The following is a 27,963-nucleotide window of genomic DNA, read 5'->3' on the forward strand; positions in this document are numbered from 1 at the left end:
ACAAATCACAGGAAAATCAAAATGTAGGGTTTCACACAGGACTTCACTTATATATGTACATAGAAACACACTGTGAATACAGGAGACTCCTGAGTGGCCATGACATTGGTTGGCTTTAATCTGGCAGGGACAGGGACAGAGTTCACTGCAAGGTGCTCAGATGGAGGAGTGCCTATCCTCCAGTTGGTGCCCACTTCACTTCTGTTGTGAAAAAAATAACCATCGTCTATGTGTGGATGTATCAGAGGATTGTATTTTTTATTTTATTTTTTTTGCTTTAGCACTTCTGCACAACTGCAGAGGCAGTTGCTGTGAGACAAGCCAAATGTACAATTGGTGATTCAAAAACAGGATTGAATTAAGGACCAAAAACACAAGCAATGTCTAAGCTATGTAGGTTGCATGAAAAATGGTGCCAGGTGTAATGGCATAAATATAATGTCATATGAGTAGCAATGACGTGTAAATGATAGTAAACCACCCTGTAATATCTTGTCTTTGAAGTTAAAAAGTTTGGATGCATATCCATCATACTGCATATGTACTACTGTTGTACCTGTTTCAAGGGAGGCAGTTCTAACTCCCAAAGGTCTCCATCGATGTCAAGACAATCACACTGTGATTACAATACTAATGCACATAAGGGTAGTGAAAGTTTTAATCTTACATAGAACTTGAGTAGAACTAAAGGGCGTCTCGCTTAGCCGACTGGGTCTGACGCTGTTTAAGAGTTACCTAGATTAATACGGAGTGACCCGTACCCAGCTCCAAGGGCGCTGGCTCTGTTGTGCTCTTACCTGTCCCGGCACGCTAGTTGTGGAGCTCCTCCCTGAATTTATGATGTCAGGCTGACGTTAAACTCAGCCTCGGTCTGATAGACAGGTACACGGCGCCATATTGAGGAAAACGGAAGTCCCTGATAGTAGTGTTTGGCAGTGAGTTAACTGATGGGACTGAGAGGGCATTGGAGGGGATACGCTACATACAGAGGAGCAAAAGAAGAGGAAAAGTGTTTTAACGACGCATTGAAACATACTTGGACATTTTTTTCCCGCAGGGAACTCTTCCCCACTCGCCCATTGTAGGATTTGCATTTTGCGCAGTTTTACACTCATTTTGGAAACGTCACGTTGGATTGTAGCTAGCTCGCTAGCTGGCTAGCTAAGTACCTAACTTGCAGCATCAGATTTAAAGACCTTGAGGCGAAGATGCCTCTGGCACAGCTGGCGGACCCATGGCAGAAGATGGCCTTGGGGAATGCGGAGAGTGAGGTACATTCAGACAGATGAGCTGTCTGTGGCTTGTGCAGTTAGCTGTCAGGGGACTGTAGCTAGCGCACAGCAGTCTAGCTGATGCTAACGGTCGCAAGCTAGCTGCATAAAGTTGCTACCGCACAGTGCGACAGGATGCAACAAACTCACTTTTTTCCCCCAAAAGTACATGGTTAATTTAATTGACTAATGAGACAGAAGTTAGAGAAAGTGAGAGAGCACATATTTCTTGTTCCACTGTAACGTATTCGATGGGAAAGTCGAATATTCTAGACGTGTTTAGTCTGAAATAGTCCATGGAGTGTCTAGTTGTGTCAGCAAGCCTGCTGACTTTGTTCACGGTATTTTTAGATTCAGATAACTTTGTTGTACCTAAACGGCAAAGAGAATGTATATTCTGTAATAGAGCTTATGCATGAGAAAATGAAACAAAAAGTGACGTTGATTGATATTTTAACTAAAGTCGGAAGTGTGTCTTTTATGACTAGCTAGTTAGCGAAAATGAATAACCTTTAAAATTTGAATAGCCCAGTCATAATTTTTTTCGTCGCCTTACGATTATTTGCACTCTGCTGCAATATTGTAGACTAGCTGCCGAGTTCATGCATAATGTATTGCCTATAAGAAGTGAATTGTTTTAAATTCAGGCGCTAATAGTGAGATTTCCTAGTATTTACTGCAACCAGTTAAATGCTTTACTAGGCAATACACGGAGCACACAGACACATAACACAACGGTGATTACACGATTCCGATTTTGCTTTGTAACTTTTACAGCCGCTATAACGTTACGGCGGGTCCACTGTGTCTCCATGCGGACGGAACACATCCTACAGTTCCATGAGTATAAATGACTGATGTGGCTTAAGCTTGTGAAGACGCGTTTATCAAAAGTATTAAGTACTCGCTATAAAACGTTGCCTTGACATATGAGTCAGTTGTGATTCATACTGCTTTACCATATGACAAGAAAATAACTAACACATTAGCCTGTGTGGCTCGGGGTGTTTATTTTGTTCCAGCGTCTTATTAGTGCATATCTTTACGCAGAGGCAAATTTTCATAGAGATTTCATACACACGCTGTCGCTAATAGTAGGTCTTGGTTGTGTATGAAACGCAGTTGTATTGTTCATTTAGCAGAAGTTGCAGTGGGGGGATGGGGTTGTGGAAGGAAGCTGTCAAACCTTTGACAGTTGTAGGTCACTGTAGGAAACAAAAGAACAAAAATGAGAGCGGACAAGGGAGAGGCGCATATCATAAACCATTAAAGTTTAGTCATTTATCGTGCCGTTCTACGCACGATAAATGGATGTAGCCTTATAAGGGCATTATAAGGCTACATCCATTTATCGTGCGTAGAACGGCAGATAAATTTTGGGGTCATCTGGGCAAAAAATTACATTCGAACATATTAAATGCCGAGTCCCCCGATCCCCCGTTACATATACATTTCATGTTGTAATAGCCTTGACCTTTCTCCAAAATAGCGTTTAATTGGTTAAATTGCTGAATTAACTGATTCTTTGCCTCGTGTTTTGTTAAGGCATTCTACATAAAATACGGATCATAGTAGTATTGATGCATATCCGCTGACCCAAACGTTTCTGGTATGATTGGCAGGATGAAATTGCTGTTGCTTCGTTAAATGTCCTGCTGTATAGAATATGTATGTATCATGTGTAATTTGCGCTGAATAACGACGTTTGCTAAGTAACGAAATAATGTAATTATGTTAAGGAGCTTGAAACATCAGAAACGAACGTACAGTTTATTTGACACACACAGAGACTTGCCATATGTAAACTAATTAACTATCTCTAATTCTTGAGTATAATAAACACTTTTAAGATTTTAATTAAATACAGATACTATGCATGTTCCAGATAAGTAAAATAAGATTTCATAGAAAAAACCTCTTTAAAATACTCAAAAATAAGTTTAATACCCTGTTAAAGTGGTTGTCCATAGAATCCATGGTAATTCTGTCTTTATCACTCATATTTTCTTAAAATCAGAACTTCAGAATCAGAACTTTATTTAAGTTTAAGCAATACAGTAAATACAATTCAATAAATTCCATAAAATCAAGTTGGATGGGAAAAACCCTTGTACTTGGTGCTGATGTACTTGAATGTGCACAGCCTGTCTCAATGCAGTACATACCATGAAGTCACATATAAACTAGAAATCTGGCTATTCTAGTTACTATACTGGTGAATAGTAACTTGTTATTCTTGGAAAAATCCCAGCTCTTTGTTGATAATATTGTGTAGTGTTTGTCTTTGATTTGTTTTGAAATTGCCCAGTTCAAACATGCATCCATAGGTTGCCCTTGGCCAGATCGACTTGGCATAGCCTATAGCTTAACAGAAGACCACCCACTGTCTTTGTGTGGCTTTGTGTGCTTGCCCTTCAGTGTTTTGCACAAGTGCATATTCTGTGTTAGAGACAATGATGAGGCTCCTCTAGTGTTGACTGTTGTACAGTATTGAAGTCTTACATGGTGAGGGAAACATTTGTCGAATCTGTTTCTTCTGCTCTTGGTATTAGTGCGTCAGTCAGTCAGTCAGTTGGTGTCTTGCATGTCTGTGTGTGTTGAATGACCCTCTCAGAGCCTCTCAGAGCAATTTGAAAATTGACACATTTCTAGCATGCTGAGGTGAAGGAAGTGTCTCATCATAACCCTGATAATTTAGGTAACTGCAGGAGCTGTACCCTAAAGCTGCATTATGTAAGATATGATTACCCTACAGACATATGTAAGATTATAGGTATATGAGGATATGAAAATGGGTTATAAAAACCTACAGTTTTTCAGCAACAAAATAAACATGTCAGTTATTACACATTGTGTATATTCTGATCTCTGGCATGCATCGTATTGCTTTTGAATGATCAAGTATGAGTAGAGTTAACTTACTAGGGTGAGCCTGACAGGCATGCCTTAAATATCAGTGATTGTATTTTTGTTTTCTAACAAACAATCCTCATCTGCCACTCTGTATTCCCTTGCACACCACAAACCCAGTCTCAGTATAGTTTGTTTCTGATGGGTTTCTTACCCAGCACATGCGCAGTGAAAGTACAAGTGAGATACATGGGCTGTTCAGAGGGGACACTAAATCAGTGTAACGCAAATAAGAACTTTGTTAAATAATTTGTTAAAATTATACATATTTTACAAACTACATACAGCAATATATGAAGTGTTTTTGAGCTGATCAGTATGTGTAGAGGGGTAGATGCTGGATTTATGGACAAATCCAGTGAATAGGGTTCCTTAAGAAATTCTAATGATATTACAAGATATGATGTTATGTAAAGCAGTCTAATTCTGATTTTAAATGTCTGGTTCTATTATTGGAAAAAAGTTTGTTCCCAGGGGTAGATTCTGTGATTCTATGACTAATTCCAAGATCACAACAAGGGGTCTTAACATCAACCTGTGTTGTCTGCTCTGCAGGTCTTGGATGAGTCCATGGGAGAAGATGAGATGCTGGCGTGCAGCGTAAGTCCAAACCAATGTCTCTCCCTCCTTCTCAATGTTCTGTCTTGTGTCAGGGCTTAACTGTATTCCTCTTGATCTGCATTGTGGTAGTTGGGGTATATGTGTTCATTGCTGGAGGATCAGGGCTCAATTCCACAGGGGGGTTGCAGCGAGTACTATTAGGCTGATGATTGTACAAGTCACATACTGTTTGAGTCAGTGAAGGAATCACAGACAGATTTAAAACAGATGTATAAATTACACAGCAAAAACATTGTCTTCACTAAGACAATTGTCATTGTCTTCACTGAAAGTGGTAAAGTGGTAGGTATGAGTGGATTTCAGTGCATGTGCATGTGTTAAGACTAGTTAGTAAGTGTCTCCATGTGTTATTGACAAGATGCATCACAGAAAGAAGGTTTGAATGATTTAGAATGAACATTAATCTCTCGGGCAACAAAAGGACATTCTCTAACCAAGGTGAAATCAAATGCACTTCTTGCACGGAACACATGTGAGACAAGAATCCACATGCAAAATGTTTAAGACCTCTCCATCTTACTGTGTTTGTTATTCACACTTTTACCAGAGTTTCCTTAATGTATGGACATCTATGTGTCATAGGGCCAAGGAGTTCTTATCTAATCAGTACAGATGATTTACAGTAGAGAGAATTTTCTTTTCTGTGCTGCCACACTGCACACAAACATTGATTCCATAACTAAGCCCCATGCACACCAGTGAGCTAAGAATGGGGATTAATTTCCATCCTTTACAGAATAAGACATGCAGGGTGTTGTATTGTGGACACATGCTGTGCTCTCATTGATGAGAGGAACACTGGTTGAAAACAGGAACTCCAGTGATTTTTAGATGTTACAAAGCACTGGAGACCACATTTAGTGTCTTTGCCACTTGACGTGTTGCTAATTGGATGGAATATGACGGAGGTGATACATGTCACTTGCACAGTTAGCCACAGTGCAGCTACGACTGTTAGCCAGCTACATTCCCTGTTCGCACACAAACAGTAATTACTACAGGGTTGACAACCTGCTGCTAGCAGGACTGACAAATGCAGCTGGAATGTGAAGTGTGTAGTGTTAATAGCAGAAAGGGGAACTTAACCATATATAGTTGTTGAGTGAATGATGACCAAGAGAAAGTCATACTTGCATCGATTCTGATTCTGTGTTTCCGTAATACTGCAAATGGCTTCATTCATGTGATGCCTGAATCATGCCTTTGCCGTGAGAAGCTGCGACTAAGAGGAAGGGGAAAATAGGTGAAAAAGTGGCAGAGGCTTTTGAGAGATGGAAACGTGTGTTATCATCGTTCATTGTCCTGATGAAGATAGGTCTGTTGGGATCAAAACACTGTTGAGGTGCAGCTGAATGGTTCTTTAGTTGAATTGTGATTGTGATTTGGAGGGTAGTGTTTTGGCTTGTTGTGTGGTAAAAAGGATTTGTTCAGTCCATCCCTGGTCTTGGAGACTTCACATCTCAAGGAAATGCTGGCAGGACTGCATGTCTGAATGTGTTGTATGTAGTCACGTTCTGCCTCCAGGATCCAGAATCAACCCTAACTCATATCCTTACACTTAGGGGAAAAAAGCAAACTGACACAGGAACTGACAGAGGGTCAGTGCTTGTGGGCAGAACTTATTTACTCTGTTTGAAATGCAAATGATGAACACATGTTTCTGCAATGCTGACAGGTTCCCCTTTGAAAAAGGAATACAGGTTTTAATTGTGTTTGCTGTCTGACTGAAGCGCCAGTTCAAAACATGCCATTCACCAACACAGAACCTAATCTTAATAAAGCCAAGCCATAAAGTCACAATATTTCCTTCTTATAATTGGTGGATTTTGTTTACTTACATCTTTCCTTGCTTTCACCATGTCTCATGTTGATGACAACACAAAGGAACACAAGAGAGTGTAGAACAGGGCAGCAGGGTGTCAGTGTGGGATTTGAGTGTGTTTGTGTGCATTTGAAAGCGCATGCGCGTACTTGTGTTTATATGTCTGTGTCCCTGTGTCCTCTGTGTCCCTGCTTTCAGTGCAGATGTGGCCAGGGACACAGGCATCCCTCCACATGGTATGTTGTATTTGCTGCAGTTTTCATCATGCAGCTGGGCTTTTCTTTCCCCTAGCTCGAAAGAACCAAGAAACATAAGTTCCAGCAAACCCCAAGTGCCTGTTTTCTGTGGGAGAACAAAAAAAACATGTTAGATGAGCTTTGCCATCTGGTCACTGGATCAGCTCAGTGATACTGCTCATTTTATCAGTTATTTGGGTAATATCCAGTTGGAGATTTAGTTGTATCTTATCAGATTATAGTGGGAGGTCTCTCCTTGATGGCATCCAGAGACATGGAAATCCGACATGGAAACAATCAAACATGTTTATTCACCGAGTAGTTTATGGCAAGACAGCTTTTTTTTTTATGCCTGTCTACCAGCACTGGTTTGAAGGATGCTGTATGGGGCTGTAAAGCTGTCCCTCAGTCACTTTAACACGGCACAGCTGAACTCTGAATTCAGGAGCTTGTGAGTGGCTGTTGAAATGGCTCTGGCCCACTTGTGGGAAGCAGATCAAAGCTCTGTTTTTTTATTTTTTTTCGTTTTCAGTAGAATTTCTTCCAAATTAGATCCCCAACAAGGCAAGCCCCGGGCTTTTCACCCGAGGCTTTTTCTTGGTACTGTCAGTGTGCGGGGAGATTGACCCATCTGGCTGTGTTCTGTAATTACTCTCTGTCATAACACACCAGACAGAGTGGAGCTATTTTCATGGTTTGTTTGACACTAAACTCTCTCTCTAAACGAGAGAGAGAGAGAGAGAGAGAGGGAGAGAGGGAGGGAAGGGTGAGAGAGAACCGTGTTGATGCACAACAGATCGTGGACGCAATTAGAGTAATGAGGCAGGCGGTACAATGGGCTTAGTGTGTGAGCTGAAGCTCATTAGGGCTTTTGTCCGTCAGCGAGCGGGATCACTCAGAGGCTGCTGCATTAGTCAGTGAGACTGAGGTCCAGCGAGCTTTCCTCTGCTCCCCTGGCAAAGGGGATACTATTCCCACCACAGTTCTCCTGTGAAGATGCCACAATATAGTGATGGGTGGTCAGAGAGATGAGGGAAAAAAAGCCAAACCAGGTGGTTCTAATCACCTATCCAATTCAATTTACTTTACACAGTATATTACGCTACATGAATAAAACAAGTATCCTCCGTTCTCTGTATTTAAAAGTCAAGCAGGGTAGGCTTAGAAACCTATAAAACATTTAAGAGCGAAGCCAAAATTAGAAGCAAAGAGACTGTTATGGCTCGTATTTCATTAAGATTTTTGTGCACTGATAGTGGAGTTTTACTGTAGAGTCGATCCTCCTGTGTCTGTAAAGGTCTGAAAGGATGAATCTGGGCGGAGAGGGATCGGCACATCACCTGTGTTGCTGACAGGTGTTTAGCCACCTCTCCAAATGTTACCTGTCATTCTAGCTCTAGTGCCCCACTTCTGAAAGCGCCATGTGTAAATAACTATGGATTTGTGTGAGCTCAGTTGTTACTCTGCATAGGTGTAACACTGAATGAACACTGGAGTGTGTTGACTTCCAAGGCAGCACTCCTCACTGCATCGCTGTTCTACTCTCAGTTGCAATTTTGCGCAACAGCTTTAGAAATGGTGGGTACCTGCAACCATTGGTCAGGTCATATGGCTGAACTGACAATCACCTCAAGTTGAAGTTTCAGGTTTCAAGTTTATTGTCATATACTTGGTAACAATACAACATCATTACCAGTACTGAAATTCTTAGCCTGAGAGCCAACTCACCTTTACATAGTAAATAAATAAAGTAAAATAAGATAAGTAAAATAAGTAAGTAAAGGAAGATAAAAAAATAGAATAAGTAAAAAAATGAAATAAGTAGGATAGTAACAAGTAACAAGTAATAATGTAGCAGCGGCAGTGTAAAAACATTGTTGATATGATTAAAGTGTCTAGTGGTGAATAATCTAAACGGTGTAAACATTGTCTCCTTAAAGTGGCCAATGTGTGAGGTAGGGGTCCATGCACTGTGGTGAGTGTATGGTGAGTGTGCTAGTGTTAGTGTCAGCAGTTCAGAAGCCTGATGGCTTGTGGGTAAAAGCTGTCTCTGAACCTGCTGGTTTCGGGTCCGCATGCTCCTGTACCGCCTGCCAGACGGCAGGAGCATGGGAAGTTTTTACTCCAGTGACACTGGTGACATAATGCTAGGTCCTCTGTTGCAGGTCACACAGCCTTAACTTCCTTATCATAAAGGGTGTGACAAATGAAGAGGCCGAGTTACAAAGAAAACATTATGCTTCTGGTGTAAAAGAACTTCTGTTTCCATGTGGCCACCATGGCAACAGTTATCATCACTGAAACAGGTAATCACAATACTTACAGAATTTCTTGCTGTTACAAAACTTCTTGCTCTTATAGAATTGTTTCTGTATTTTATTCCTGTAGTGTTGCTTTCTTTTCTTGCTTTGTTTGTGAGCTGTTAGAAACACTCCTTATATTATAGGGCATGTCGCTGGCTTTTATGCGACGCTAATTACGCACGTACAAGAACAGATTAAACATTGAGCAAATGGTGGCAAATGGTAAATATTTCAGTAGGGCATATGTTAGAAGATGATGCCATGAACAGATGTGAGATTTGTCTTTTGTGGTTGAGATATAGCTGAGATAGGTTAAATGTTTTTAATGTTATAAATTATTCCATATCAACATGACCTGATGCATGAATATTGAAAAAAACAAGGTGAAAAAATGAATATAGATGAACGGCTCAATGATAGCCTGCCATCAGCCCAGAACTACAACTATAACCTGCCTTTGCTCCAGAACTTAAAATAATAACCTGTATTTATCTTGGAACTACAGTAATGTCCTGCTTTCACTCAAGAATTAAGATAATGACCTACCTTTAGTCCAGAACTGCTATAAAACAACCTGTTTTTAGTCTCGAGCAGCACAATGATAACCTTCCTTTAGCTCAGAACTCCAATAATAACCCACTTTCAGTTCAGAACAGATAGTGCTATATAATTTAATTTGTGTGCATTCAGCATGGGTGCTTCAAAGTGATTGATGCTTTCTGCTGACTTTGGCAAACCTTTAAAAAAGACACATGATACTCCAGTCAGAAGATGCATCTCTCTGTCTCTCTGTCTCTTGAGTCACAGAAATAAAATCCAGCAAAGTGGGTCAATAGCCCTTGAAAAGGTTAATATGCGGTTCATCTTCCTGCAGCCCAAGGTAGAATTTTGCTGTTACACACTCAAGGGGGATGTGAAGAGCTTTGCCAATGTTAGGCAGCTGCGTGTGTGTTGGGTGGATGGAGAAAATTTTTGGAGAGCCACATTTTTGAAAACTGAGTGTGTTGAATATGTGAATTCTTGGGAAGGAAAAGTTTTTAAATTTTTTTTATGTATGTATTTTTTAGCCAGTTTCTTATTCATATTGAGACCTTTTGTTTACAAATTTGTAAAGTCGATATAAAGGTCAGTCTCCTCCTTGTCGCACTGACAAAAGTCCTTTCTCCGGAACGCAACAGCATTGAAACTATTGAAGGGAAGATGCCATCTAGAACCTTTCTTTCATGTTGTTAAGTATTATATCCAAGGACTGAGCACCCCTATCTTGTAGGAGTGCTAGCACATGACGGTCTCCTTCCCTCCCTCTCCCGTCCTATCCTGTGAATCAGCGACATAGGAAAATGCAGATGCCTTCAGATTTACTGGCCTTGCAGGGATGTGGTCCATAAAATTTCCAAGAGAATCAAAATACTTGTTAACATACTGCTGTGTGGCTTATCTTTTGTCAATATTCATGTAATCAAAGCTCTAAGCGATTTTCACTTTAAGCTGCAAGTGTTAAACTGATTTGTTTATAAACCATGTACTTTCGTCCTCAGGGGTATAAAAGTATCCTTACTGAAAATCTGCCTCTGTGTGGTGGTAGAGAGTAAGAAAGTTTCAGACATCCCTGGTGACACTCCACCTCTCTGTGCCTCTGGTTTTAAGTGTGAGTGTGCTTGTGAGCGTGCATGTGTGCATACAGGCACGTGTGTGCACTTGTACGTGATGCGTGTTGCTGTTTCAGACCATTTAAATATATCTGTCTCTGGGGAAAGGTACATATTTCACTGATGCAGCATTCGCAGAGTGAGCAGGGAGAGAAAGGGTACAGAGACAAAGAGAGGGAAGGGAGTCAGGGAGAAGGAGAAGAGAGAAGAAGAGAGGGATAAGGGAAGCGAAGCGAAGCGGAGCAGAGCCAGAGAGAGAGAGTGAGAGCGAGAGAGCTGTGTCTTTACTCATCCTCTCCCACACCCACTCTGTGATGCGAGTGTGGGGGTGAGGTGAGGGGAGGGGAGGGGGGCTGCATGGCAACCGCGTGGAAGCTGTCAGTCAGGGGCTCCCTCCCCCTGCTGTGTGGAGTGAAGCGCAGTCGCTCTCCTCAGCCGATCCGCCGACACGCAGCATGGGAGGCTCCGCCGGGCCCCGCAGCCCCACTCCGAGCGCCTGACGAAAGGCCTGCCCATCTCGGGAGACATGGAGGATGGGGCGGCCGCCTGGGCCAAGCCCAGGCCCAAGCTGGAGAGCGCGGAGGGCTCCTGTCACGTACGTGGAAGCAAGGGGATGGGGGAAGAGGACAGTCATCGACTGGGTTTTTTTTCTTTCCTTTTCTGCTCGTCCTCCCACAGTTGCTGTCTTGCTCATGTGTTCCTGCTCTACGATTGCAGTCCTGCTGTTACTGAGCCGATAGGACTATTTTTATGGTTTTTAGTGCATTACGCGCACAATTACGCACATGTATACGTTTTTGTGGGTGTCTGTGTGTTTCCATACGTGATATGATTAGGTCCTCATTGTGTGCATCTCCGTTTAAAGTGCTGCTGTTTTGTACTGTTTATATTCCACTCTTTGAACTCGGCCCTGACCGTGTCTTTTTCCCTATGTGTCCATGACCATGCCTCTCTCTGTAGGAGACCAATACAGGAGCCCAACTGTCTTTTACCGTAGACCCTGACTGTGTCCTTTACTGTACAGGATTCTGTATCTCTGTTTCTATGAGATGTCCTAACTTAGTCTCTCTCTCTTTCTGTTGTTTTGACTGTTTGTCTCATCTCTCCCCTTAGGATGAAGGATCAGTGAAGGAGATCAGCATCACACACCATGTAAAGGAGGGCTCTGAGAGGGCTGATCCACGGCAGTTTGAGCTCCGTAAGGTCCTGGGACAGGGCTCATTTGGGAAGGTGGGTTTCATAATGGCTAGAGGAACAAAACGGGGATACAGACTTCAAGAAGGAAGAGGTCTGTTTGTATTTGAGTGGTATTATTCTCCATAGTGTGTGTAAAGTTTGGAGGGTTGTGTTTCTGTGTGTTTGTGTGTGTGGAGCAGCAGTGTGTAGCACAGTGGTTATGAAGGTGGAGCTGCTAGCTTACCCTTCATAAACTGTCTGAACCTAAATTGCTCTGGAAACATTGTACTGTTTACATTGATCAAATGTGAATCATGAAAATTGCCCTATACTTGGATACTAAATACATAAATAGCTCTTTATACTGAGCATAGACCTTATTGTACCATGTGTTAAGTCATGTTTGTTAATTGAGCATAAAAAGTTCACAGACATATTAGTTTGTGCTATGGTGTGCAATATGAATGTGCTGTGTATAGTCTACTTTATTTTGAGACAATTCAGGATGAGTTATATTTACCTGAAACAGAAAGGAGGACCCTGTTTTGGCAAGCTGGCTCCACTCCAAATGCATATGTAGATGGAGTACTCAAAGTGATATTTAAATGCAAATTGCACACAGCCGAGCTCAGTGATAAGTACAGACACTAAACAGCTGTGAGATGCTCCACTCTGGCATGGAAACACGGTGGGACGGGACTGGCTGAAAATGGATTGTCGCAAGCCAACTTTAGAACTTTGGTTTGGTGTGTAATGCTTTTAATAGCATGCATAATGAGTGTGGCTCGGCTTCTCAGTTCATTGGAAAGAAATGGACATCTGAAACATGAATTTAGAGGAATATAAATTTTCAGTTGTTTCAAAGTTGTGGGGTGAGAACAGCACCTGGTGACAGGAGAATCTTAGTGGTAAATCATCTTCGTCATGACTTGACTGGCTTAGTTTGTGTCAACAATGAGTAACATTTACAGTTAAGAAATGAATGCACATCTTTGTCTATTTTTGACATTGCTCTCCGCTGAAAGTGTTTCTTGTTAATATTCACTGATAACTATGCTTTCTGATTTTTGTCATAAATGCTTCATATGACGCATTCCATTGCCACAAATTATGCATTACTAATGTCAGTTTGTTGAGATAGAGGGAGGGCCTTCACTGTGTTTAGGATTAAAGGAGGGGAGCTGTGACTGTATTAAGGGTTAAAGGAGGGGAGCTGTAATTGAGACGTGTCAGTGTGCTAGGGTGTAAAGGATGGAGGGCTGTCAGCTTTAAGGGTGATAGGAGCAGGCTGTCATTGCGTTGAATGAGGAGGAAGGGCTGTTACTGTGTTAGTGGAGGGTGTTGTCACTATGTTTAATAAAGGGGGGGAGGTCTTTGTTTTTTTGGGTTGCAATGATTGTAAATCTCTGCACCTACGTTAAGAGGTACTTCTCCTGCAACTCTCTGCTTAATCAGTGCACTTCTGGGGAGCTCTCCGCTGTTCTGACCACGCTGTGATTTCAGCATTAAATGTTAATTTGCATTGCAGTGCTTTTTCATCAAATATTAGCACGACACCCAGTTGTTCTGTTGGCAATTTCCCTTTTAATTACACTTCCCTCTTTTCTACAGTTGTTGTCATGTTTGCTCACACAATGAATATTCACATGAATAGTCAGAGCTTTTTTGAATCGTGAAAAAATTTCAAGTCTTTCTTTTCATTTAACTCTTAATGCTCTGAAAACTGAGTGAGTTTTGGGTTGTGCCAGGAAACATAATGCACCCCAAAAGTTCGCCCCCCTCTACTCTCAGGGAATATAGTGACAGCAGCTCAACTCTAGCCGTTCTAGTTATCCAAGAATTGCTTGAGGTTACATCTGCTTCTCTCCTGCATCGCTATAGGTGTTCATCTGGGTGCACATCAAAATAAACCTTGTCTTGAGTAAACCTTGTTTGACACAAATGACATTTTTTCCAGTTTGCGGATTGCCTTGTATTGTGCGAGTTCAAATGATAATCATTGAATACAAGTATTATTGTTACTTACTTTAAACAATGATCTGTCATCATTTAAGTTCCTGTGATCACTTGGGAAGGAAAATTGTTTTACAGTTCCACCAGAAACATCAAAAGTTAGGGACAAGTGGACACCAGACAGCTGCAGGCAGCCACAGAGGGTTCAGTACTGAGCCAGCTTGTGCTGAACTTGGTCAGGAAGTTGTTCCTTGTCCTTTGTATACATTAAAGATTAAACCAAATAGAATTACTTTACAAATCTATATTATTCTTTAACTGATACCAGTCAGACATGTTTTAAAAAGTAATAAAACATTCAGATGAGTGTTGCCAGTGCTTCTTTTGATAGCATAGAATTATTGTCTTATGCAGAGTGTGTTATTAGGTCACAAGTCAAACTGTCAGTATCTGAGGAATTAATACATTTCATTTTTTTGAGAGAGGAATGAGATTTTTATTGATTAGGATGATGCATAATTTATTTTAAGGCATTCAATTTACTTTCTTGCTGTTTATAGATGTTATTTATAGATAGTTTATCTGCCCTGCCATTAAGCTGGTTAAGGGATAGCTGAGCTCTAACCTTTCCCTCCTCTGCAGGTGTTCCTGGTCAAGAAGATAACAGGACCAGATGCTGGGCAGCTTTATGCTATGAAGGTGCTAAAGAAGGCTACCCTGAAAGGTAAAGGTCTTAGTGTGAGTGGGGGGAGGGAAGGATGTGTGCACACCTGCATACCTGTTTGCCTGTTGGGGGAGTTCAGTTTGTGCATCTGAGTGTCTGTGAATGTGTGTGTGTTTGTCTGTGTCAGTGTGTGTGTCTGTGATGCTATATCCTTAACCTAAAGTGAATATGGTCCAGGAGATAACTGTTTTCATTTTAAAAGAATTAGACAATGGGCAAGTAATGATGAAACTGCCATAGCATCTGATTGATAATTTGAATGACTATCTCTCTAGGCATAGCCCCAGAGATTACTTTGATATTATTTGGCTTACACAGAAAACAGGACTGGTGGTGCAGGAAGGAAGGGTAACTGAGAGTTCCCTGCATAGTCCTGTGGCAAGTTCAGTGTTGTAAACGGAAAGTGGGTGCCTCATTGAGAGGGTATCTCAATCTATTCCAGTTCGAGATCGGGTTCGGACCAAAATGGAGCGGGACATCCTGGTGGAGGTGAATCACCCTTTCATTGTCAAGCTGCACTATGGTGAGTCTCCAGCCGTACTTCTATACATGAATAAAAACAGGTTTGCAAATACAGGCTCCATATGCAGTGCTCTACTTCTGTCTATTCCCAGCACATCTATTCATTTTGTCGCTGAAATGGATGAGAGTGGTTAATTCAGACAGATTCAGCGGTCGCATCCCCTTCGGTTAAAACCCCAGCCCCAGCCCACCTTTAACCTCCTTTATCACATAATTATCTTCCTCTCCCCTCCCCTGCCTGCTAAAACAGTACAGCGAGTGTGGGTGAGCAGAGCAGGTACTCTGTGAACATGGACCTCTAGAAGTCAATTACGGCAGTGCCGAAGCACCCTCAGATTTCTAACGCTCACGCTAAAAATGATCACAAAGGCCACTGAGAGGCTGCCTTTGAAGAGATATTCTTAGTGAATCTGGTCAGGATAGGGAAGAGGGCATCGCTACACTGGCTTGCTCACACAGCTTTTCTGAATGGGCCTCGGTGTCTCCCTTCAACCTCAGTTTTTTTACATTTGTGCCTAAAAAGTATGTCAGAAATGATCGATCTTATTTAAATGATAAACTAGCATTGTTGTTGGTATTGGAATGTAACCTGTGCTCTTGCATCCCCTCGGCTGCACAAGCCTTCAGCCCCAGGTCCTTCTTGCTGTCAGATAATTGGTGATCCTAGGATAGTTCAGGGAAATGCAGCAGAGGCATGGAGGATGTGTGTCAGATGGACATTCTGTTCTTTACAGCAGATTTGGCTCTGACCAGCACAGTGTCACGACGCAGATTGTTAATCCACCGCTGCCCTGCTTGTAATCAGGCTAGCATGAGAAAGGTCAAGAATCCAGATGGTTGGTTCTCTGTTGGCTCTAAAGGATGAAATGCAGAGGACAGTAGACCAAACAGAACCAGGCCTTGCAATCCGGGTTCTAGCATGACATTGACCAAAGGGTACAAGATCCACATTGCGCTCCAATCCTGATCTACCTTAGTTGCTTGCCTATTTTTTGGCTGAGTCATAGAGATGGTACTAAGGGGTGTAGAGAGAGCTTTTGGGCGATGTGTTATAATGCTGTTCTGTGATCCATTCAGAGTTGCTCTTTCTCCTTGGCTCCATTACAGCATTTCAGACAGAAGGGAAACTCTACCTGATCCTGGACTTCCTGCGTGGAGGAGACCTTTTCACTCGCCTGTCTAAAGAGGTATGTGCGTATATGTGGGCTGTTAGAGAGAGAGGAAAGAGAGGGAGAGAGAGAGAGGAAAAGCGAGGACAATGTGTACATGGACTCCACAACAGCCCCCTTTCATTCCCTCTTCTTGTCTCCAGGTGATGTTTACAGAGGAGGATGTGAAGTTCTACCTGGCAGAGCTGGCCCTGGCCCTGGACCACCTGCACAGCCTGGGTATCATCTACAGAGACCTCAAACCTGAAAAGTAACTAATATTACTATTAATCTAACTTATAGAGAAGTAACTATGTGCATTATGACTGCCCCAGCCATCTACAGGGACATCAAACCAGAGCTAGCTGGTAAAGTTGTGAGAAATAGATGCCCAAACCACCAAAAGCAAAGATACAGAGGTTAATGATCTGCATTAGACACAAATGCAACAAAATTATTTGTTCAGTTTGACAGCTCAGTAACATACCTAGCTAGCTACATCTGCAAAAACGCTGTCTATATGTTGGAATTTTTTCTTTTTATAAACTTGTTTCTTCTTTTCAGAGGGGATAGTAGGAGGTGGTGGGTCTTAACACTATAACTAGTGTTATGACATTAGCATTATTGATATTGCTCTGATACCTGCCTTCTTGCCTGCAGGATGTAATGACTGCTGCTTGCCTGTCTTCCTTGTGAGCTATGTCATGTTCTCTTCCATTAACAAGAAATAATCAGTTTGTTGAACATGAGTGAAGTTGAAGTCATGAACCTTCCAGAAAGTTAAAGCATTTTAGTCTCTGTGTTTCATAGATGTTACCGACTATAGGTGATGAGTAATCTGTTTTTGTATGACTAATATGAGTCAGCTTTTGAGAAACGAAAACAATCACATAGTGCAAGCCTGCCCGTGTTATTATAACAATCTTCCATTGCTGGTTCCCAAACAGAATCAAGAGTGACATCAGGGGCCAGATTTTTTTGTTTCAGAAAGGCTTCCTAGGCTTCCAGTTTCCTGGCCTCTTTACTTGGTTCATAAGTCTTGGTGCTAATGGAAGAGACACTATTGGTGCATCACAAAAGTGACTGGTCATATATACAGAGTCCGCTCCTCTATATAGAACCATACAAAGCTAGACTCTGCTGTGGGTAGGTCACTAACGCTAACTTGTCAAAAGAGGTAATTAAATTTTTTGAGTCCCTGAGTCAGATTATTTGCTGATGAAATGCATGAAGGTTCACAGCTTGTTCTTTTGTCAGCATTTTCTCTCCCTGCTCAATTCCCTATCTCTCTTTTTGGTGTTTGAGAACTACAGGAGCCACTGAGCTTTACATCACATTGGATTAGTTATTTTACCTTGCAAATGGTGTAAAACGTTTCGCAGTATTCTGTAATGGTTTTAATGCATTAACTTCTAATCGGCAGCCACACGGTGTCCTAGTATTATTCAAGTATGTCGGCATCCACAGGATCAGCGAAGGTGTACAAGCTCTGGGGTCACATGTTTTTAATGGGGTGAATTCCTGTCTTTTCAGCATTCTGCTGGATGAAGAAGGGCATATCAAGCTGACAGGTATATTTGTTGCATGTGGCATACATAATAAATGCAATAATATAATACAATACAATGTAGTACAATAATATGAATAATAAAGAGTACACATTTTAATGATATATAAATATATGTAATATGTATACATAAATGTATGCATGTGTTTCTTGGTGTGTATAAATGTGGGAGTATTATATACATACTATATCCATACGTAAATATCCATAGATATTCAAGATTTCACTGCCCTCCAACTTTGAGCTGTTGCTGTTCGTGGCTCATGGTAAATGACTGTTTTTATGTGCTGCAGACTTTGGGCTGAGTAAGGAGTCTATTGATCACGAGAATAAGGCCTACTCCTTCTGTGGTACGGTGGAGTACATGGCACCGGAGGTTGTGAACCGCAGAGGCCACACCCACAGTGCTGATTGGTGGTCCTACGGTGTGCTTATGGTGAGAGGGGCAGACCTTATCGTGTAACTCGACTAAGGTTCCTTAGTGCTTAAAAAAAATGTTGACGTAATGACTTAAATTACTGAATTAAAATATGCCCACTGAGTGCTGGAATCTTCTGTGTTTTCTCTAACAGTTTGAGATGTTGACCGGAACACTACCTTTCCAAGGAAAAGACCGCAAAGAGACCATGACCATGATCCTTAAGTGAGTCTTCAGAGTTTTCCTCCATGGCCATGCAGACATCTACTGAGTTTATCACTGTCTGGAGAGGAATCTACAGATGCTTAGTGAAACACTGCATAGGTGCCCTATGAGCTAAACAATCAAGTGCAGGCCAATAATGTGCAGTAAAGTCCTTCTTAACAAGAGAAAGCCTAATTTCTCAACAGGTTTTTAGTAAGTGACATGAATCAAGCAGTTTAGACTTCCCTCTCTCATTTTATGCTTGTATGTGTAAAGGCATCACGTAAATGGATGAAATCTCTCACTTCAGTGACAAAAATGCTGTCAATAATTAATTCTTGATGGATGTTTTTAAGATTTGGCAAACTGTCCATATGGAATAGAAATAGGTGCAATAGACATGCATTGCATCCAGCTGCAAACACTTGGATTTAATGAGATGCTCTGATAGGTATGTTGGCTGTGGTTACAGAGGCTGGCAGCTAATATTCCTAAAGCCGAATTTATTTCTAAAAAATGTAATGACTTAAATTCTGGTTTTGTTAAATACCTCAGTGATTGTTAGTTAATGTTCAGAGCCACCTAATGGTTATCTGTACTTCAGATAGCGTTTTTTGTCAATATAAAGGTTTGTGTTTAATGTTTGGCAGACTATGAGTTTGGTTCATTGTTGGGAAACTTAGGATGTTGATGTCTTTGGTTACCCCCTATAATGGCAATGTAACAATGGAGGCGAACGCCTGTTGGAAGAACACTTATGTTATTTTTGTGTTGTCTGTCCTCCTTGTCGTCCTGGCAGGGCTAAACTGGGAATGCCACAATTTCTGAGTCCAGAGGCACAGAGTCTCCTACGGAACCTGTTCAAACGCAATCCTGCCAACAGACTAGGTAGGAAGATTAATCCACCCGATGCTGACTTCTCACAGAAGCTCAAGTGGAACTGAAGTTGTACTCCTGCTGTCTGATTGGCTCAGTGGTTCTGAGAGCCGACCAAGATTCTACATATAGAATCGGCAAGACAGCTCTGGGCTACATCTGTTCACCTGGCATGGCAGATTGGGTGGATTTTCTGATCCGACCATCTGCTTTCCTATAGTTAGTTTGTAGTGGCCTGAAGAGACTGCTGGTGTTGTGATGTAGTGTATAATGAGCCACCTGCATCTTGACATACAATATGTGAGTCTACTGGTGTTGTTACATACAGCAGAAGAGACTGATGTTGTTAAAATATGACAAATTGTGGGGTTTAGTGGTAAGAAGCAGGGCTTGCAATCCAAAGGTTGCTGGTTCAGTTCCCAGTGGAACACAACTGTTGTACCCTTGTACCTCTGCTGACATTGTGATATACAACAGAAGAGTCTGCTGGTGTTTTGATGTACAATAGAAGAGACTACTGGTATTATGATACACAGTATAAAGAGACTGCTGATGTGATATGCTTTATAAGAGATTACCCATGCTGGGATATACACTAAGAGAGACCTCTAGTGATAAAATGTGTAAAAAACAACTGGTGTTATTCACAGGGGCTGGCCCAGATGGAGTGGAAGAGATCAAGAGACATCAGTTCTACTCCACCATAGACTGGAATGTAAGTGTGTGTGTGTCCGTGTGTATGCGTATGTGTGAGTGAGTGAGTGAGAGAGACTATGACAAAGAATGTTGGCCAGCTTCAGCTGTGTGCTGCCGTTCGAGCAGTATTAACAATTGTAATTAGTGGCCGTGACCTTTCATTAGCACACATTCGAAAGGCCTCAGTTGTGTGTGTTTCTTTCCCTTTAGAAATTATTCAGGAGAGAAATCCATCCTCCCTTTAAACCTGCAAGCGGAAGACCTGACGACACATTCTACTTTGACTCAGAATTCACGGCAAAAACGCCCAAAGGTACACATGTTGTCCTGTTTTTCCATAATGTCAGTGCAATCATTGAATCCCTCCAAATAACAGCACAGCACAATAATTCATTGCTTTCTTTTAAGAGACTTAGTCAGATATCTGTCTGGAGAGGACCGAGGTACGTGGGCATACTCACCAGATCTCTGGCCTGTGGCGATTCTGATGTGTCTCTGACCCTTCCCAGACTCGCCTGGTGTGCCACCCAGTGCCAACGCTCACCAGCTCTTCAGGGGGTTCAGCTTTGTGGCCATCAGCTCAGAGGAGGAGGCTCAGCCCTTGCAGAGCTCAAACATGAACTCCATCGTACAGGTGCAGACACATACACAGCTTCTGCAAGCAAACAGACCCACTCTGACACAGGGACACCACTGTCTGTGTGTGTCTGTGTCAGGGTTTCTGCTAGGATTTTTTCTTGCCAGTCCGGTGTCCGGAAAGAATTTATTTTACCGGACAAATTTGAAACTTACTGGTCACGTTTCAATAACAGTCTGTGTTACAAATGCAAATATAATGTACACCTAGGTTGACAAAAGAATGACAACGACCTCAAATCAGTTTAACTATTTAATGAACAGTAACGATTAAGCAAAATGAACAGTAACAACTGAGCAAAACCTCAACATTATCAGATAAAATGTAGGCTATTACAAAACATCTGTAACCTGTAACATCTGTAACCTGTTTAAAAAAAGGCTAGGCCTACATGGCATCAAATGTAGCCTGTATGCTACCAGGTAACATTTTTATTTTCTCCTTTTTTTCATTGCGGCAAAGTCTTCTGCTGCCGACTAGAAATCAAACTTGTCCAATGTGTCTTTGCAGCTTGCAATGCGCATAAGCTGCGTCACTCTTTCCTCCTCCAGATGACTTTGCAGCGTCGTTTTAATTTGATTCTGCAGAGAGAAGCCCCTTTCTAGTAGCAAGTATCGCACAATAAAAGAGCGCACCCTTTTGGGGGAAAAAAGTACTGTAGGCTGTTAATAGGCTGTTTCCCTGTCAAAACACAAATGTCCTGTTTAGGGGTAGCCTTTGTTATAGCTATATTTCGTATGAGCCTTATTACCGGATATTTTGACTGGCAAGTTTTTAATTTATCAGTTTTTTATAAATTTTACCAGGCAAAAACCAGTAATTACTGGATAACGGAAACCCTGGTCTGTGTGTGTGTGTGTGTGGCTGTGTTAATGCCTCTCCTCTTTGTCTGCTGTGTATGTAGCAGCTGCACAGGAACACTGTGCAGTTCAGCGATGCGTACGACGTTAAGGAGGACATCGGCGTCGGCTCCTACTCCATCTGCAAGCGCTGCATCCAAAAGAGCACCAACATGGAGTACGCTGTGAAAGTGAGTCTTTCAGACACGCATCACGAGCACTAACACTGAACGCACTATAAGCACTGACGCTGAACACGGAGTAAGTACTGCAGTTAAGCAGACACACATAATGCCAACACTAAAGACACACACTGAACGTACACTGCACACCGATCATGCTGAGCGCCATTGATAGAATATCCAGAGCTACTGACCGTGTGCTCGTCGATGCCCTTTACTGACAGATCATCAACAAGGCCAAGAGGGACCCGACTGAGGAGGTGGAGATTCTGCTACGCTACGGACAGCACCCCAACGTCATCACGCTAAAGGATGTGAGTCACATACTTTCTGTGTCTCTCCCCTCTCTCTGCATTTACAATTCAGTCTTTTATCAGATGCTCTCACTCAGAGCGACCTTCTAAACATCTCTCTCTCCCCTGTGTGACCTTGTTTCCAGGTGTACGATGACGGGCGCTCTGTCTACCTTGTGACAGAGCTGATGAAAGGGGGGGAGCTGCTGGACAAGATTCTGCGGCAGAAGTTCTTTTCTGAGAGGGAGGCCAGCGCAGTCCTCCACACCATCACTAAGACTGTGGAGTACCTGCATGTACAGGGAGTAAGAGTCACTGTTTTATTCCTCATGAATTCAAGTGTGCTTTCACTGTTATACAACGTATGGGACAAGGGCGCACCACAGCTGTGTCATGCCACATATGAAGCAAGGGTACATTACAGCATTATTCGGGGCATGTGGGGGCAACAGTGGATCATCAATGTATTGCCATATTTAATAGATTTAAGGTCACCCCTGATTTCAAGAATTAATTAAAAAAACAGGCCAAGGGAAAACTTCATGCTGCAATGATGAACTGCTGTATATGAAAGAACCTTAACTAAAGTTTTATCAGAGATTTATACTCACGTAAACATGTAACAAAACTGCAGTGTTTCAAAACAACGCATTGGTAGACGCAGTTGGGTCCACAGAGGGTTTGACACACTACTGCAGATAGAATATAATATCTTTATACTATACACCATCACATATACTGTATCATACTATATACATGAGAGAAGCACTGTCACTGTATTAGACCACATATTTGGGGTATGAGTACCCCATGTTATACCATGGACAGGATAAATACCATTACTCTATTATATTACAGACAGGGATCAAAAGCACAAAATCATTTTTGTATCACAGACAGAGCTTTATCTTAACCTGAAACAGGTATGCATTTGTTGTATGGTTATACTTTTATCACAGCTACTCCTACTGTTCTTGTTATGACAATGATTAGCTGCAGTAGTATGAGCCTGGCAGCAGGTAGGTTCTGATATCTGATATGTCCTCCTTCCTCTGGTCAGGTGGTACACAGGGACCTGAAGCCTAGTAACATCCTCTACGTTGATGAGTCTGGGAACCCAGAGTCCATCCGAATTTGTGACTTTGGCTTCGCCAAGCAACTTCGGGCTGAGAACGGTCTACTTATGACCCCCTGCTACACAGCTAACTTTGTTGCTCCAGAGGTGCCGCCCTGCCGTATACCATGCTATCCTTCGGTCTTTCTCTCTTTCCCTGTCAGTCCCCTCTCCTATTCACATTCTTCCTCTCTGTTCTACGTTGAAAATTAATTCAAATAATGCCTAATTAGCATAGCTACACAAGGTGCAGTGTCACCACAGAAAGGTTACAAATTGGCAGTGAGAATATGAAGCCTCGCTGTTTCCTCAGAAACACAAATACTGATCAGTCTTGTCCAAGGATATGTACCCGCTGACATGCATTCAACTCTTCCTCTCCTAGTTGCCCTTTTCAACAGCTTGGCCCTGGTGACTGAATCTGTAATTAGTTGAAAAAAATCTTTTCAGTTTATTTGTTTTGTTTGCATTTTGGATATCTGCTAGCTTGGAACTGTGCCACTTTCTTTAAGGCTCAGTAGCTCATGTTTGTTATGCAAATTGAGTTTTTCCCGTTTCTAGTGATATTTTTTGAAGGAAGCCAGTTTCAGTTGCTTTTTCCTCAAGGGTTATTAGTCTCAATTTAGTTTGGTTCTGTAACATACTCCAGGGGGTCCTTACTTAGCCCTGGGTAGTGCTGGTCACTCAATATGATTTTGAATTTTTGACTTTGTATTTTGCCTAGGAAAAGTCCTGTTTTTTAAAGGGTTTCAAGTAAGGCACAAACACTATGTGTAAAGTGATTTGGTAACTGCCAAAGACATGGCATTATCAGGACACACTGCAAGCATGTACATGTTGAACTGTAAGGAAATCCATGATATTTGTTGCCAGTGTCTCCCTGTCCCCCTGGGGCAGGACATGTGATGTACCTCTGTGTCTGCTGTTGCCTGTAGGTGTTGAAGAAGCAGGGCTATGATGCGGCCTGTGACATCTGGAGCCTCGGGGTACTACTGTACACCATGCTGACAGGGTAAGTGTCCCAGTGTGGTGGAGGAGTTTTCCTTACATTACATCATTAACATTTAGCAGAGGCTGTTATCCAGAGCAACATACATAGGTTGCAATTTTTTACCCATTTATACAGCTGGATATGTACTGAGGATATTCTGGGTTAGATACCTCGCCCAAGGGTACAACACCAGTACCCCAATGGGGAATTGAACCGGCAATCTTTTGTTTACGAGTCCTGCACCACTATGCTGTATTGCTGATGTGAGTTATAATATAGAACACATGCTAGGTTGCTGTTACAGTATTCTGAGAGGGTAGACATCCTGGGAGTAGGTGGGCTGTCTCCGCAGTGGATGGACTCATGATGTTGGCTTGCCCCGCAGGTTCACTCCTTTTGCCAACGGGCCGGACGACACCCCGGAGGAGATCCTGGCCCGGATCGGCAGTGGAAAATTCGCCCTGACCGGCGGTTATTGGAACTCTGTCTCAGCTGAAGCCAAGGTGCACTTCAGTGTCACAGTCAAGTGATGATACTGTCATCTCTCCAAAACACCGCCAAACTCATTAGATGTTGAAAGTCATGGAATGGACATTTGGGAACAATGTATTGTAGTTGTCTAAACCCCTGGTAATGTAACTGCAACATTGAAAGTCAGGCATTTGTAGCGTAATACTGTTATTGTACTATTTGCCCTTGTACTGTACTTGTTCCTATAATTATTAGTTTAGAAGTATCTTCTCTGTGCTGGTCATTTGAAACCTGGATTAGGGATATGGGGTAATGAGATTGATGCTGATCATGAATATGAATGTGGGTGATCTTTGATGCATTGTGACCTCTGCTCTCTGACTTCTAATCTAAGGACCTGGTGTCCAAGATGCTACACGTGGACCCTCACCAGAGACTGACTGCTGCCCAAGTCCTCAGACACCCATGGATCATCCACAAGGACCAGCTTCCAAAGTTTCAGCTTAACAGACAGGAAGCTCCCCACTTGGTCAAGGTACCTCCATAATGCTATAACATTTTATTGCTGTGGGCAGCTCTACATTGTAGCTTCCATTTTGGATATAAACCTCTTCCATTGGTATACTTCTTAGGCATTTATTTGAAGTACTATGATTAAGTACAGTGCTGGCATAGTCTCAGGCCACATTCCCTGGGGTGTGCATAATGTAAATCCCCCAGGAGGAGTGATTATTTGAATTTCACACATAAACTAACATGCTAAACTACATTTTCTGCAATCTCTATTCCCTCAGTTCTGCTAATGAATTTAGAATATTCTTCCTCCTATACTCCTACTGGAATATGAATGAGTAATGAGCTGGTCATTGATTGATGGAACCGTGTCTGACGCCTTTATATTATGTGTCACAATGTACAAAGCCTGTTCTTAGTCTCTGTTGCCATGGCGCTGACTCAGTACAACAGGAAGGTCTCTCCGCACTGCCAGTGCTGTGCTGACTGAAAGCTGTCTCGCGTTATAGGGCGCGATGGCGGCCACGTACTCGGCACTGAATAGGAACGTCTCTCCGATACTGGAACCCGTGGGCTGCTCCACGCTCGCTCAGCGCAGGGGCATGAAAAAGCTGACCTCCACCGCCCTGTGACCCTTGACCTCACGCTGCTGGAACATTCCCCCTGACATGAACATGTCGGCGTGGGGCCAGGGCATGCCCCAGGAGCTGCACATGGAACCCCCCCATAGGCTCCTTCCCTGCTTTAGCGGGGGCCTAAACACCAAATAGATGCACAGGAATTCGAGAAATGCAATTTCCCTCTAGCTGAGAGAATTGACAAAATTGTTGCATGTACAATCATTGCTGCCTCCAGTCCAAGAGCAACATCTAAGTCTTACTTTTTCATTGGAAATTTTACTACTGTATATATTTTTGTAATAATAGAGATATTTACTTGCAAGATTCTGAATATAATGGAAAAAATAAAGGGTTTATATAATCTGGTATTTAAAAAGGTTTTTAGCCTGTAAAAAAATTGTGCTGAACGTCTGGGGATGTGCTGTCCAAAGATGGTGGCGATTGCGTCAGGTAGTGAGACCGCATTGCACCATGTGGGCATCCACCCTACACAGATAAGCTTCTAACGATCAATAACAATCCTGTTCTGTTCATCCAATGCTGTATCAGTGGGCCTCACAAGATCTAGCCCATAGAATCTAGTATTGGATCAGGACTCATTTCCTGCTTTTCTCCTTCCCGTTTCTTGCAATACTGCAGCTTTTTCTCATCCGTCCAAATCGTTGACTTCTCTCCATCCAAATCATTGCTCACATTTTGAACCATAATTTACAATCAGATACTTTGTTCTGCAAATTTAGGATAGCCAAAAAAATCCCCCAACAGCCATGATTTACAGTGGGTGATGGTGTGGTATGTGCAGCACATACATGGATCCTGTAGAGCAAGGGCACATTTTTGGTGTATGGCTGCAGAGGTGTGTTTAGGAGAGTTTAGATAGCATGCTGTTAGCTTAGCATGGTGCTGCTTTAGCTCCGTTGCCAGTCGTCGTGCTAACGGTCACCCCCCAAGGCTCAGAGTGGCCTGTGTCCCTGCCACCAGGAACTGTTGGTATCTTCATGACTTAAACAGTACAGAGGAAATACGTTGACGTGCGACTTAATGTTCTGAACAATGCTAGATCACACCTTTGCAGGGCCAGTGTCCCTTCCTTTTTGCTCTCATTTCCCAAACATATTGTATGATTTTTATCAGTGGAAGTATAATACAAAAGGCTGTGATGAAACAAAAAAAACATGGTTATTGCTTGAATTTGATACTTATATGATACTGATGTGGTAGTCACCAGTTACTGAAAATGATACTGTAATGTTTATAACTCACTGTTGTTTTATATCCAAAGTAGCTCAGTTGCTGAGGTGCTCATTCCAAGCACAGGCTGAGCTGTTAGTGCCTAAGATTTTTGGGATGGAAGCTGTGTTGTGTCTTTAGACGACAATGACAGGAAGTCACATTTGGCTTTGTTTCATCGGGGGCAGGCTAGGTTACATTGGCTGCGGTCCCCTCATGTCACCACTCATTAGCTCATCACTCAGGCACCTGCAAATTTTTTGGTGGAGTTGCTGGAGCTTATCCTCAATTCTGTGTTTTCTCTGCTGTGGTGCACTGTGGGACTTGTAGTTGGAAAAACAGCTGGTGTCTCTTTACTAGTGTACTGAACCATTGCACTTCCTGTGCAAATAAGAGATGATGTTGCAGAGGCAGCAGTATGGTATGGTGGTAAGGAACAGGGCTTGTAACCCAATGGTTGCCAGTTTGATTCCCTGAATGGGGCACTGCTATTGTACCCAGAGACACAGCATGTTAGCCTATTTAACTCTGCAAATAGCCAGTATTGCACTGATACACATGGTAAATGGAAGACTACATCTTACTTGGAAAAGCTGTTACTAGAGACTGGACAAAGACCATAAAGAGGGAATCCCTTTTTTGTACAGTGTAATTGATCTGCCTTCAATGAACTGCTTGTCTCAGACAAGTACAGTTCTGTAATGTGGGAATGATGTGAATCTGTCTGCCCTATTATTTGTTTGGGTGGAACTGTAGATCAATAGTGTTTAGTAATAACTTTGCTTTACATTTTTTAAATCTTTGAATAGTATATCAATATCCATAGTTATGCAATGGCCCATTTCTTTTTGTTCCACCACAGCTTTTGATATTATGTTATCAAAATTATAAAATTATATAAAAATTCTAAAAATGGGTATTGGGGGAACAAATAAAGAACAGTAGGGATGCTGGATGCCTGTATGGGTGTGGTGGTT

General features: G+C 42.2%; 1 protein-coding gene across 1 annotated transcript; it reads left to right on the forward strand.

Moving 5' to 3' along the window:
- Window positions 1–914: 914 nt before the first annotated feature.
- On the forward strand, window positions 915–25,993 carry LOC118774277 (ribosomal protein S6 kinase alpha-3). Its single transcript, XM_036523503.1, has 22 exons — window positions 915–1,271; window positions 4,737–4,781; window positions 11,926–12,042; window positions 14,584–14,665; window positions 15,108–15,188; window positions 16,295–16,374; window positions 16,500–16,606; window positions 17,869–17,906; window positions 18,196–18,338; window positions 18,475–18,545; window positions 19,324–19,412; window positions 20,051–20,115; window positions 20,307–20,409; window positions 20,606–20,730; window positions 21,638–21,763; window positions 21,979–22,068; window positions 22,194–22,352; window positions 23,108–23,269; window positions 24,097–24,173; window positions 24,538–24,655; window positions 25,018–25,158; window positions 25,646–25,993. The coding sequence occupies exons 1-22, from the start codon at window positions 1,209–1,211 to the stop codon at window positions 25,766–25,768; spliced, it is 2,205 nt and encodes a 734-aa protein (XP_036379396.1). The 5' UTR covers window positions 915–1,208; the 3' UTR covers window positions 25,769–25,993.
- Window positions 25,994–27,963: the final 1,970 nt, after the last annotated feature.

The sequence above is a fragment of the Megalops cyprinoides genome, chromosome 3 (assembly GCF_013368585.1).
Source record: "Megalops cyprinoides isolate fMegCyp1 chromosome 3, fMegCyp1.pri, whole genome shotgun sequence".
NCBI lineage: Eukaryota > Metazoa > Chordata > Actinopteri > Elopiformes > Megalopidae > Megalops > Megalops cyprinoides.